This window comes from Gekko japonicus, unplaced genomic scaffold (assembly GCF_001447785.1).
Source record: "Gekko japonicus isolate JY-2015 unplaced genomic scaffold, Gekko_japonicus_V1.1 scaffold3959, whole genome shotgun sequence".
Lineage (NCBI taxonomy): Eukaryota > Metazoa > Chordata > Lepidosauria > Squamata > Gekkonidae > Gekko > Gekko japonicus.
In genome coordinates, this window is record NW_015173257.1 from 77,797 (window position 1) to 92,293 (window position 14,497).

A 14,497-nucleotide genomic window follows, 5' to 3' on the forward strand; every position below is an offset into this window, starting at 1 on the left:
CTTTTAAAGAGAAACCAGACCTGCCCATTTAAGGGGTCGTCGCAGATGGATAGATAGAAGGATAGATAGATAGATAGATAGATAGATAGATAGATAGATAGATAGATAGATAGATAGACATGCCACTTACTCTTTCCTCGCATGTCTGCTAAACTTGGCTGTTTAGTCCCCTGTTCCAGACACTTCATCACTGGAGCAAGGCATGTTACCTTGCAGAGATTACGGAGAATCAGATAGATAGATTGATAGATGGATGGATTAGATAGAGCAGTACTCTGAATATCCTTCCTTTCTACTGCTTTGATGCTATCCCTTTGATGTGTAGATTGCTACTCAAGGAATCTTCCTTTTTTTCTGGCTGACACCTTTTCTCCGCACATTCTTCTCCATCTTCATACTGTAAGGGCAATGTCTGCCTTATGCATAAGCAGACATTTTTCTGATCAGGGAGTGTTTTCTATGACAAATTAGCACAGCTTCCTCCAGACTTCCAATAGCCAAGGCACCCTTCAGCAACGTCTGCGTCCTGCTTCTGCATAACTCAAAAGTTTGAGCATGACGGCTGAATGGAAAGATGGTGCTCAGTTACTCATGTGGACACAATGGACAGTCACCTCCTCTGGATGGCCTCACAGGAAACTTTAGTTATATAACGTTTCTCTTGTGGGACCCCAGCTCCTTTCTCACAATTTAGAAATGTCCCCTGTCTCACTTCGGAAATTGGTGCAACTCCGTATTATGAGAGGGGTTGGCGTGATGTGGTCCATATTAACTATTTTATATTAATTAAATATATTAATATGGTGTATTAATGAATAAGTATGGGCACAAACTGGGAAAATGGTGGTTCGTGGCTCATCAGATCCCCAGAACAATGAACTTCCACAGACTTTTCAGTTTACTGAACCGGTTCGTGGTTTGTTGGGTTCATGATTTCTGGACACAGTAGACTACCCCTTCTGGTGGGTAGGGACTCCAAACTCACAGTGAGTCTTCAGCTGACTCTCCTCTGGACAGCAGGGATGAGGGGGCAGTCCTACCACCCCACAAAGAGTTACAAGTGCACACATTTCTGGTGCACTCTATCTACTCTGGTGGGTAGAGACTCCAAACTCACAGTAAGTCTTCAGCTGACAGTTTGGTGTAGCGGTTAAGTGCGCGGACTCTAATCTGGGAGAACCGGGTTTGATTCCCCACTCCTCCCCTTGCAGCTGCTGGATGACCTTGGACAAGCCGTAGTTCTGATAAGAGCTGTTCTTGAAAAAGAGCAGTTTCTGTCAAGAGCTCTCTCAGCCCCACCTTCCTCACAGGGTGTCTGTTGTGGGGAGGGGAAGGGAAAGGAGTTTGTAAGCCACTCTGAGACAACTTCGGGTAGTGAAGGGCGGGGTATAAATCCAATCTCCTCTTCTTTTCTTCTTCCTCTACCTGCCCTCCAAGTTTGGTGAAGATTGGATTTGGGGGGTGGGCGAGTTACAGCTCCCCAAAACAGGTGTCCGAAGAAAGTGCAGGTTCAGAAGTGTGTCAAATGGACCCCCTGCAAGCTAGAGTCCTCAAACTCACTGCTGACCTTCCAGGGATGCACCTATACCTGCCCTCCAAGTTCTGTGCAGATTGGCTTGGGGGAGTAGATCCTAGGGTCCAATGTGCAAAAGTGTGTGCAAACGCCACCGCCCCCCGCAAGGTAGAGGCATCAAACACAGTGGAACTCCTCAGGATGTCCCTCTACCTGCTATCCAAGTTGTGTGGAGATTGGCTTTGGATTTCACTCATCTCCAGACAGCTGCCAAGTAAACACAGATGCGTGTGAGCCAGGAGTGTCCCTTCTGCTCCCATAGAGCAGAATGGGAGCTCTCTGGTTGGCAGCCAGAGCTGCCTGTCAAGCTTTGGGGGGCTAAGATTGGTGTTTCCAGTGCTGCAAATGCCCATCCCCTCGTTGCCTTGACAATTGATTCATCGGCACCAGCATGTCTGGCCAACAAACTGCTCTAATGAACCGAACGAACCACCGAAAAAAAACATGGTAGGTTGTAAGCGGGCCGCGAACAATGCAATTGTCTGAATCATGGTTCATGATCACGCAAACTGGCCCAGTTCATCATGAAATTCGGTTCGTATTTCGGTCCGTGCCCACCCCAGATACTATCAGAGGATCAAAACCAGCCCAGAGATGCTAATGTTTCTACAGTGCTGCGTGCATTTATTTATTTGAAATATTTTATCTCAATTTCTCCCCACACTAGTAACTCAAAAAAGCTTATGAAATAGAATGAACATGAAAGCACACTTTACAAAACTGCGCGCACCACAAAAGCCCTCTCACCCATCTTAATCTCAAGCAGCTAATGACTCACAAGAACCTTCCAGAATGATGATTGTTCTGTCAGCATGGCACACAGGGGCACAGGCCGCAAGACCTTTCCATGCGTGCCAAGGGCTTAAGCTTCCACCAACAGGCAGGATTTAAATTACTTGAAGAAATGGATGCTCGACCCAGGGAATATGCAGCTGGCTTAGACATTCCCAATTTCAAACTTTGGATGTTTGGTAATATTGCGCTTTAACTGTCTCGCATTCCACTGGGATATGGAGAATTTCAGGCTGGGAGTATCTGTGGGCCTTGAGAGGGAACACGAGACAGTATCACCAGCAATTCAATTCCCCCTCTCACCCTAATTTAAAATAGGAACACCGTAGTATTTCCCTCAGGCTTGTGCTCTAAGGAATATATATATTATTTTATATTAATTAAATATATTAAAATGGTGTGTATATATAAACACTTCTCCAAAAAGCAACCTGGAGGTGAACAAGAATTCTTGGCCTGACTCTATCCTGGTCCGAGGTGAAGCTTGAAAGTAATGCTTGGTAGGTTTCATGCCTATTATTCTCAACCCATTTAGGATCAGTTTTCAGGCCTTTGGTCCAGCTGGTCTCTGCCCTTTGGCCCTTTCTGATTCCCGCGTAGCTCAGGACAAGCCACCTCTCCAAGAGCCCGGGCTACTTGCTGGTGTTTGCATCTTTCTTAGGCGAAAAAAACTGGATGGTATCAGCTGCAAGTGGTAAGGAATGTAACCACTCTGGAATCACCATATTGATCACGTTGCTCTGAAAAACAAGCAACAAACAGGACCACGTTGTATAATAGCCAGTAAAACAGTAAATCACCATGTACAATTAAACAACATTTGTTAGTTTTTATATGCAACATGTAAAATTCAATTATTAACAAGCTTGACCAATAATTGAATTCTACACATTGCATATAAAAACAAACAAAGGCCCCGGTCACACGGGCAGGAAACTGCAGAGGAGAAGCGTGGCTGTTTGCCCTGGGGCAAACTACTGCGCAGTTACGTGATCAGACCTCCTGTGGAGGTTCTGTGGAGGTACCGTGGAGGTTCCATGGCAAGGGAGAGGTGCCGATCACAGGACAAGCCGGCGCGCAACGAAGAAGCGCGCGCCGCGGCAAACTGTCTTTTATTTTTGTGTACATGACCAATGCGCATGCTTCGGTGGGTGCGCATGCGCATCCACAGAGACTTGGACAAAAAAAAACCACCTTATTTGCAAGGGGACATGGGCGGGCGCCGGATGCCACCGGAAACGCGATCAGACGCCCGCCCTTGCCCCGGAGTTTCCGGAAACTAGTACCTCCAAGGTACTAGTTTTTTGCCACGCAGTTTTGGCTGGAAGCCTCGGTTGAGCCACGGGAGTGCTACGCTTCCCAGATGTGCTGGTGAGATCGCGCCCGGAAACTCCGTCTGTTTTCCGTCTCCCTTGTGTGGCTTCTGTTACGTGTGACCGCGGCCAAAGATTGTTTAATTGTACACAGTGATTTACTGTTTTACTGGGTGAAAAACAAGCAAGCAACGAAACATAACTTCCCGCACCCCTCTCAACTGTCTTGGAGCTAGGGTGGTCAGCAAACGTCTGACGATTTGGGGGGAGTCCTGGGGGAAAGAGGGTTCTGGGAAGGGAGGGGCTTCAGCTGCGTATGATGTCATAGAGTTTGCCCTCCAAGGCAGCCATATAGTCTAGGAAAACTGATCTCTGTTGTCCGGAGATCTGTTGTAATTTCAAGAACAATCCAGGCCACACCTGGAGGTTGAGCAAATGTGGGAAAACACCATGTTAAATCAAAACACACAATTCTGATATGCTATTCTGCCTTCGTACCTTCGTTTAAATCATCTACTTAAATATAAAATAAAGACCCTAGTGTACCTTATTAATCATAGTACACTGATAACAGAAACCTAAAGAAAAATATATATCTTGTAGAAATGTCCACAGCTACAGAGACCAATACGCAGACAGGATTCCACGATGTAGGCCGGGGTGTCAAACATGCGGCCCAGGGGCTGGATTAGGTCCCCAGAGGACTTTTATCAGGCCCGCAGTGCAACTGGCTGTCTTCTGCTTCTTCTTCCAGTTCTGCTGCTGCTGCTTCATCATAGGTTTGCAGCTTACAGATACACACCTGAACAGCATACTCAAGATTGCAACGGCACAGACATTTTGATGCAATAATTCAGAGCAAGAGGCATCAGTCATCAGACACTGTTCAATAAACAAAATATTGCAAGAGTGCTGATGTTTTAAGCATGTTTTTATTTTAAGTAAAAAAAAAACCCCTTTGTGTTTGTGTCTTTTATAAAGTTTATATCACCGCTACCTGGCATTACGTTTTATGACACGTATGGCCCGGCCCAACAAGGTCTCATTTATGTCAGATCCGGTCCTTGTAACAAATGAGTTCAACACCCCTGCTGTAGACTATCTGATGAAAGCAAGTTGTTTGACTTGTACATTGTAGCATTGTGAGCTTTGGTTCCAGGGGGGAAAAAATCCCTAAAGAAGAATTTCTCGAAACACGCAATTTTTGCCTAGGAGGCGTGTTGCTTTGGTGCTTGCTGTATCTCTTTCCAGAAAGCAAAACAGACTGCAACATCGGCATTCATGACTGCTGCATCTCCCATCAGTCTCTCATCAGAAAGCAAGATAGTCTACAGTATGGAATCCTGTCTGTATATTTGTCTCTGTAGCAGTGGAGTTTTCTACAAGATGTATATTGTTCTTTTGGCTTTTGTTATCAGTGTACTCTAATAAGATACACAAGGGCCTTTATTTTATATTTAAGTATATGATTTAAACGAATATATGAAGACATAGTAGCATATCAAAATCGTGTGTTTTGTTTTAATACAGTGTTTCCACATTTGTTCAGCCTTGCCATGTTTCCTGTGTGTTTGTTGCCACACTTGGAGGCTGGCGACTCTTAGCTGTAGCGGGTCAGAGCAGCCAACGACCCATAGGATTTGGCGTATGCGTTGAGTTCTGTGATTCTGTGTTGACTTCTGTTTACCCTTCTGGTAAAATTTTAAGAATTCACTACTGAGGTGTATCTGGATATAAGCAGAACAGCTACTTCCAGGGGTGCTAGTGCAGGAGGGACACTGGTGTTTAGACATAGCTTCCATTCACTCCTGCTCCACTGGCAACCACTACTTCGAGAGGGAAGCATTTTGCCCCCCTGCGTAGGTCTAGTCTTACAAGAGTTAAAGGTAAAGGTTTCCCTTGCTCGAAAGCCAGTCAAATCTGACTCTAGGGGGCGGTGCTCATCTCCGTTTCCAAGCCGAAGAGCCAGCGCTGTCCGAAGACATTTCCTTGGTCATGTGGCCAGCATGACTAAACATCAAGGCGCACGGAACGCTGTTACCTTCCCACCGAAGCAGTACCTATTTTTCTACTTACAATTCCTTGCTTTCGAACTGCTAGGTTGTGGCCATATAATGCCCTCTTAGTTTGGCATTACTGAGAGACTATATTACTCGAGACCGTACTGTTGATTTCTTCACTAGAACGTCACTTTAGAAATAAGTGAAGCAGTACACATTACCATCTAACAGGGGTAGGACATGAGTCCATGAAACGTTGAACTGCTGGACTGTGGCACCACAGAGAGCCCCTTCAACCACCCATTCAGGCGCCAGACAGTTTAGTATAAGATTCAGGGGTCCTTTTGTAGAAAAAGAGGTCCAGGGGCTCATTTACATAACTCATTTGCATATGCCACACCCCCTGACAAAGGGCAGACATGCCTGGGTTCCCTACCTGATCTTCTCTAGGTGCTCCGCAGCTGCGGGGCACCCGGAGAAATCGGGAAGGAAACCCAGGCACGTTTAAAATGTTTTAAAAGATGAGGAAGGGAAAGAAAGGCATTTAAATCCCCCCCTTCCCCGAGTTTCTCCAGAAAAGCAGAGAGGCTCAGGGAAGAAAGGAGGCATGTCTGCCTGCCTTCCCCAGTCAACCCAATGCCTGGGCAACTCCCGGAATGGCATTCCGGATCGTTCCTCCTCGAAATGTCCCCTGGATATAGTGATGTGATCAATACATGAATGCGGTAGGATGAGCCACGTGGGTGAGACTTCCTTCCTACCCATTGGGCTTACCTGGATAGCATGGCTGAGACAGCCGCGGGTTCTGTTGGTGAGCCCCACCGTGTTCAAAGCCTGCCGCACAAAGTCCTTTGCTGGTATCTTGAGGAATTTGTCGACGTCGACGGTCATGCTGGATTCAACAAAAAAGGGCAGGACGCTCTGCGGAGGGAGAGGGTGTTAGGGGTACGATCGGCGGGGAGGCAGCCATACGCAAACCTAGGCCTGCAGTCCCTTGATTACAGGAGTTTAGCAAGCATAAGAACACAAGAGACGTTGGATCAGGCCAAAGGCCCATCCAGTCCAACACTCTGTATCACACAGTGGCCAAAAATACCAGGTGCCATCAGGAGGTCCAGCAGTGGGGCCAGGACATTAGAAGCCCTCCCACGGTTGACCCCCCCCAAGCACCAAGAAGACAGAGCATCCCTTGCCCCAGAGCCCCTATCTAGACCTTGTGGCTAATAGCCACTGATGGACCTCTGCTCCATATGCTTATCTAATTCCCTTTTGAAGCCGTCCATGCTTGTAGCCACCAATGTTCCCTCTAAGCTGTGGAGTCTTGTGAGCAAAAATTCTACTTTGTGAGCTACTGGCATTAAAGCTGTGAGCGAGCGAGTTGGTTGCTGCATAAATCCGTTTGCTCTGCAGCCATCCTTCCTGAGCTAAGACAGAAATGTGTGAGCCGGAGGCTAAAAAACTATGAGCTAGCTCACACTAACTCAGCTTACAGGGAACACTGGTAGCCACCACTAGTTCCTGTGGCAGTGAATTTCATGTGTTAATCACTCTTTGGGTGAAGAAGTACTTCCTTTTATCCATTCTAACCAAACGGATATGTTAGATACCCTGGTAAATGATACTGCTCTGTTGATTAGGGAAGGACAGGTCCAGTCAAGATAACAGCGCATGAAATCCATAATGTTAAAGTAGGTACCCCCAGAAAACAACCCCTTTGTTTCTTGCCTGTGGAGGGATAGAATTTACTCATTTCTACCTGATAAATCTTCATTAGGAACAGGCCTTGTAAGGACTGCTGAGGCAGCTGACAATTTAAAACATATGTGAGAAAATATAAAAGCCTTAAAATAAAAGCCCCTTCCAAACATACTTCACTAAAACAACTGTAAAAAGAGTTTAAAGACCGGGGTAAAATACACACATCAGGTAGCAACGAGGATTAGAATTTCAACAGCCAATCCATATGCAAAAGAACCTCCTCAGGAAAGCTCCTCCATTAGCATGTTCAAAGCCTCGGGAACTCCTACAAGATAATGACTCCGCCCTACCCCACCTTCCTGAGCAGATATAAATTACCTGCCTACCATTTTTCTTCTCACCTTGACACAGAGAGTACTCCGTCTTTCTGTGTTACACCTCTGAGGATGCCAGTCATAGCTAACGTCAGGTCCTACAGTGCCAAGACCACGGCCATACAGCCCGGAAAATCCACAACAACTAATAAAATCAAGTTTGTCTGTATCAATTCTTCGCCTGCGGACCCTCTATGCTGCTGGGACCCAACAGTCCCCACTTCCCAAGTAACTTCCAGGAGGAATGTGATTCTCAATTTGGAGGAGGAGGTCGGGTTGTAGGTCATTAAACAGAGATGTCTCAACTCTGGATGCAGCAAAAAAATAATAATTTTAGAAGCGCAGGGGAACGGGGTAACAAAGACGAAAAGGCAAACTCCTCATTGGGGTCTAGTACCTTGAGACCTGGATTAACTGAGCAAAATTCAATGTTCCCCAGCGTGGAAACTAATGCTCATGGGGCCTGTTTTACCAGGGTATCTAACATAAACCATACTGCCTTTTTATTCCTTGGGACAGGATAATAAGACGTGATACCTGAATAATGATGCCTTTGGATCTGTATTCGATTTCTAAAGCGTGTGAGAAGTAATCAACAAATGCCTGCCATGGAAGCAAGAAAAAGGAGTTAAGCAGGGGGTTATAGGTCCGACAGCAATCAGGATGGAAATGTTGGGATCTCCTGTTACAAATAGAGCTGTGGGAGATTATGTTCAACCTCTTAAGGCTCCTAAAGGAGGCTGAAAGGCCTTGAACTGGTACTGAGATAGGAAGAAATTTCAGACCACTTCTTCTTCCCTTTTTGGCCTATTATGCATGGGTGTTTTCCCTCGCTTTCACCATGCATGTCCGTCGGCTTTTCTTTTTCGTTCTGTATTTTCCCACACTTTCACCATGCATGTCAACAGGGGTTGCACTTACCTCCTGTAACTGTTGTCCATCGAGTGGTCTTCTGTGCAGGCACACATGGGACTGCAGTTCTGCAGGCCTGCCACAGAGAGGCACTAGTGAGCTAATTTCAGAAAGTTCTAGGCTCCCAGGACTGCTCTCCTCTAGAGAGCCAGTCTCGTGTAGTGGTTAGGAGCGTGGACTCTAATCTGGGAGAACCAGGTTTGATTCCCCACTCCTCCACATGCAGCTGCTGGTGTGACCTTGGGTCAGTTACAAGTTCTCTCAGAGCTGTTCTTTCAGGAGCAGTTTTCAAAAGAGCTGTCTCAGCCCCACCTACCTCACAAGGTGTCTGTTGTGGGAAGGGGGAGGGAAAGGAGATTGTAAGCCTCTCTGGGACTCCTTCGGGTAGTGAAGCAAGAAAAAGGAGTTAAGCAGGGGGTTATAGGTCTGACTTGAGGTCGGATGCCGCCCTGGAGCATTGAAGTGTTGTGCCCTTCACCAAGGCACAGCAAACAAGCTGAGTGCTCATCGTTTTAGACTAATTTGGCACCACGGTCCGAACAGTGGCCATAATACCCTCGGGTGGATGTCTTTCTCCTCAGAAGTTCAGCGTCTTAACCACTTGATACATATATAAATATATCAATACATATATAAATGTATCTAGTCAGATTTTCTAAACTGTCAGAAAGTCTGTCAGAATAGGCCTTAGAAGACTCAGCTTGCTGAGAACGTCCTCTCTTCACGGCAGCAAAAAGAGAAGAAGGAGAAGAGATTGGATTTATACCCCGTCCTTCACTACCCAAGGCAGTCTCAGAGCGGCTTAGAAACTCCTTTCCCTTCCCCTCACCACAACAGACACCCTGTAGGGTAGGTGGGGCTGAGAGAGCTCTTTCAAGAGCAGCTCTGACAGAACTATGGCTTGCCCAAGGTCATCCAGCAGGTGCAAGGGAAGGAGTGGGGAATCAAACCTGGTTCTCCCAGATTAGAGTCCGTGCACTTAACCACTACACCAAACTGAGGAAGGAGAAATCCCATGCACTAATCATGTGACCTTTGGGCAGGAAATCTTCACGGGCTCCTGGGAGCCTAGAACTTTCTGGAATTAGCTTGCTAGCTCCTCTCTGTGGCAGGCCTGCAGTCCCATTTGGAACTGCACAGAAGCCTCGAAGATTAACGTCGGGTTTTCTTTTTCCTTCTGCATTTATTTTCCTCCCTTCAGTTCTCAGTTCACTTTCCAGTTGCTGTTTCCCTGGGTTTCCTGAGAGTGGTTTTGTGGTGGTTTTTCCCCCTTGCTTTGCTTCCAAGCCAAAGGTAATTCAAAAGCATACAGATTCCCTTGGGTTTCACCCCCTTTTCCTGCCCTCCGGAGGCCACCCACACTGATGTCATTCCTCCCACTCTTTTTTTTGCCATTAACATTTTTATTTTATATAAAGCAAATACAGAACAATAACAATAACAGTCATTCCAATCAACAATATGTTCCTCCCACTCTTCACTGTCCGCCCCCCATCGGTGTACAAGCCCCACTGTTGCTTAGGTTTTCCATCTTTTTTTTACTTTGTTTTAAGAAGCAGGTCGAGTCTAGCAATATGAGTTTATTGCTAATCTTGGATCGCTGGAGAGAGAACAAATCATTGGCAGGGAATGCTTTAAAAGTTTGGTGAGAGGTCGTATGTACGTGTGTTGTTAAAAGTTTTAAAAGATGCATGCCCTCAGGAGGAGACGACGAATACCTGGCCACAGAGGCAGTGGTGGGTGCATCACAAAGGAAGGAAAGGAGCGAGTGAGCAGTTGGGCATGCGCTGCACTGGCAGCAACCCCCTACCCAACATGCGGATAACCACCCAAGGCTGTCCCCCTTGCCAGCCCTACAGCAGGACTCTGGTGACTTGGTAGCCACCCACCCTTGGGCTGGGCTCCCACGTGACGCTGGTGACCACCAGATGGAGCTTTCCAGAGCTGCTGCAGGCAAGCAAGTTTGCTAGTGAAGCAGAAGGAGACTCGGGGCTGGGACACAGAGCGAGTCACATCCAGTGTTCCTTCTAAGCTGAGTTAGTGTGAGCTAGCTCACAGTTTTTTTAGCCTCCGGCTCACACATTTCTGTCTCAGCTCAGGAAGGATGGCTCGAGAGCAAACTGATTTATGCAGTAGCCAAATCGCTGGCTCACAGCTTTAATGCCAGTAGCTCACAACGTCAAATCCTTGCTCACAAGACTCCACAGCTTAGAGGGAGCGTTGTGTGTTCCAGCCCCCAGCGGCCTCCTGCTTCTCTGGTGAACACACCTGGCTGCAGCGGCTCTGGAAAACTCCCCCCCCGCCCAGCCACCAATGTCAAATACGAGCCTAGTCCAAGGGTGGGGGGGGGAGAGGTGCGGCGTGCAGGCACAGCATTTGAAGTAAATCCCTACCCACTTGACTTCCGTGAAAATCGAAAGTAAGCCGTGCGTGCCTAATAGGCCTTTGTCTCCTAAAGGCTGAGATTCCCCAATGATAGGTTGGGGGGGGGACAATTAGGGTTTCCAGTTTCTGGAGATTTGGGGGTGGGCTTTCAGAAGGGCGGGGTTTGGGGAGGGGAGGGACCTCAGAGGAGTACAGTGCTAAAGAGCCCACCCTCCAAATTAGCCATTCCTCCAGGCCAACGGACCTCCTCCAAGCCAACAGAGATCAGTCGTAATTCATGGAGACCTCCAGGCCCCACCTGGAGGGTGGCAACGTTATGACAGCAAGAACCAAACAGTGGAAAGGGGGGGGACTTGCCCAGTGGCTTTTTCTGCCTTATCGGGATGATTTCAAGCCCTTCTGAGCTTTCTTTGCCGAATGGGCAAGTACTTCCGGAACAGGCAGAACAAGATATCTTCTCCTACTTCCAGTTTGGTGTGGTGGTTAACTGCGTGGACTCTAATCTGGGAGAACCGGGTTTGATTCCCCACTCCTTCACTTGCACCTGGCTGGATGACCTTGGGCAAGCCATAGTTCTGATAAGAGCTGTTCTTGAAAAAAGAGCAGTTTCTGTCAGAGCTCTCTCAGCCCCACCTACCTCACAGAGTGTCTGTTGTGGGGAGGGGAAGGGAAAGGAGTTTGTAAGCCACTCTGAGACCCCTTTGGGTGGTGAAGGGCGGGGTTTGGGGTTTTTTTAAAACAGATACAGAGAGCCAGTTTGGTATAGTGGTTAGGAGCACGGACTCTAATCTGGGAGAACCGGAATTGATTCCCCATTCCTCCATGTGCAGATGCTGGTGTGACCTTGGGTCAGTCACAAGTTCTCTCAGAACTGTTCTGGAAAGAGCAGTCCTTGAGAGAGCTTTCTCAGCCCCAACATACCTCACGGGGTGTCTGTTGTGGGGAGTGGAAGGGAAAGGAGTTTGTAAGCCACTCTGAGACTTCCTTTGGGTGGTGAAGGGCGGGGTTTACGTTGCTATTTTCTCCTGTTTTGGGGGATTCAAAAGTATCTTCTTGTTTTACTTAGATGTAGCCGGTGTTCCTTACCTTAGTTGCGGAGTACAGCAATAGAAGTGGCATTGGACGCCAGCCACTGATGGATGACAGGTTGATGACAATTCCTTTCTTCCTGTAGAGAGAGCCGTCAGGATGAGGTAGGAACATGGTACAGCGACACCTCCCCCTCCCCACAGGTAGCTGATATAAAATCTATATTTTTAGAAGATAAATGTTTACTCTGGGGATGCTCACATGGTTTCTTCATATACCCATCCCTACTGGGCAGGGAACTCCCTTCTCTGGTTTTTTTCCGGCGTTTATTCAGGAAAATGGCAATTTGATAACATAAACATGTGGTCTGTCTGAGTGTATGCAAAAGTTCAGCACTGGATTTGGTAACAGAAATTATTTCACCTCTCCCCCCTCATTAATATCAGCCTAAGGGAAGAGGACTGTGTAGTGTTTAAGTGCATGGTTTGATTCCCCACTCCTCCACTTGCAGCTGCTGTGTGATCTTGGGTCAGTCACAAGTTCCCTGAGAGCTGTTCTCTCAAGGGCAGTTCTCAAGAGAGCTCTCTCAGCCCCACCTGCCTCACAGGGTGTCTGTTGTGGGGAGGGGAAGGGAAAGTGGAATTGTAAGCCGCTCTGAGACGCCAAGTGAAATGCAGGGTAGAAATCCAGTCTCTTCTTTTATTTCCTTCCATTTTATTTATTTCCATCATTTATGCCCCCCCCCATTCTCCGCAGTGGGGATCCAAAGCATCTTAAATCGTTCTCATCTCCCCTATTGTATTGTCACAAGATGAATTGGAGAAGATGATCAGAGAACCGGTTTTAAATACGTTGTGACAGAAAATTCCAGCAGAGATTACAGTGGCAGTGGCTAATTTTTTAGTCAATGTGATAAGAGTGAAAAATTTGGGAAACTCCGTTTCATGATTTTATAATTATTTCGGTTTTTTAGTTGACTGTTTCATCTTCTGTTTCTGAATTTAATGCTGTATATGCTATTAAAGGTTTATTTATTGATTGATTGATTGATTGATTGACAGAAAATTCTTGGATTTGGACTGGCTAGAAAACAGGCTAGATCTTTACCTTCACCAGCTGATAGCAAGTAATCATAAGAGGTTATTTTTGTGAATGGAGGGGGAAGGCGGTTGAGTTCCTTATTAGGGACCTGGGACTTGGACCTCTAACCTCCTCATTTTTGGGCACAGAGGGGTTTATGTTACCATAAGGACAGGATTTGACATTCACTAGTAAAAGGTAAAGGTTCTCCTTGCTCGAAAGCCAGTCGAATCCGACCTAGGGGGCGGTGCTCATCTCTGCTTCCAAGCTGAAGGGCCAGCACTGTCCGAAGACTTTTCCGTGTTCATGTGGCCGGCATGAGTAAATGCCGAGACGCATGGGATGCTGTTCCCTTCCCACCGCAGCGGTGCCTATTTATCTACTTGCCATTTCTTGCTTTCGAACTGCTAGGTTGGCAGGAGCCGGGGTTAGAGACGGGAGCTCACTCCATCGTGCGGCACTCCCGTCTCGAACTGCTGAGCTACAGACCTGCCGGTCTGCAGCTGAATGTCTTTTTAAAAAAATATTTTTAATTGGGTTTTCACAATATTGTATATTCACCAACATATATTGAAACAAGTATAATTATTCCTTGTACTTCAATTACATTTTACAAGACAACATATCTGCCGAACTACCTAATTCTCCCCTCTATTTCACCCTCAAAGAGCTTTCAGTTGCACACATCCAATAATAATATCTTTTAAACTTCCCTTTTCCTCATCTCTATAAACCTTATTTCAGATCTATTCCCTTAGGATCAGGTACTAGCTAAATTTCCCTTAATTCCCTCATTCACACAGTTTTCTTATTATTACAGCATATTTCAAAATTATCTACCTTGTAGACCATCTACAATAGTTATGAGTACATTTACTATGGTCATTTACTTGGGTCAATATACTTTCCATTTCCTAAAGTTCTATTAATAATTTATCACTATTTTGCCTTATTCACTTTAACCTCATTATTTCTCCCCATAGCTTCCAGAAGTACATAAGAAACTATCAGAAACCAAAAAATACATTAAGAACATATCCAAAATAATTTAAACAAACATTTTTACCCTATTCCAATTATTTCATTTCATCACCTTTACGTTCATAACTTTTCACACTTATACTCTTTTAAATAGACATCCATTCATTCTAGTTTGTTTTCTCATAAATCATAATTACCCCCATACACAAATCATTCCATTATGCATTCATTATTCATGGTTCATTCCCTTATTAACCATCATTACCTATAAATAAATCATTTCCATACCCTTAAATTTATACCCTTTCATTATTACCTATACTCTAAAACAGATAATACATATTTCTCTCTAACATACAT

At 46.0% G+C, this 14,497-nt stretch overlaps 1 protein-coding gene across 1 annotated transcript in view; it reads right to left on the reverse strand.

Moving 5' to 3' along the window:
* Positions 1 to 2,526: 2,526 nt before the first annotated feature.
* Positions 2,527 to 14,497, reverse strand: part of LOC107120158 (very-long-chain 3-oxoacyl-CoA reductase-like) — a gene marked incomplete at its 5' end in the record, with an annotated part of 28,007 nt that continues 16,036 nt past the window's right edge. Inside the window, 4 exons of the mRNA XM_015422804.1 lie at positions 2,527 to 2,616; positions 6,453 to 6,599; positions 8,288 to 8,353; positions 12,134 to 12,215. Coding sequence (XP_015278290.1) covers positions 2,527 to 2,616; positions 6,453 to 6,599; positions 8,288 to 8,353; positions 12,134 to 12,215 — 385 coding nt within the window. The remainder of the gene's footprint in view (positions 2,617 to 6,452; positions 6,600 to 8,287; positions 8,354 to 12,133; positions 12,216 to 14,497) is intronic.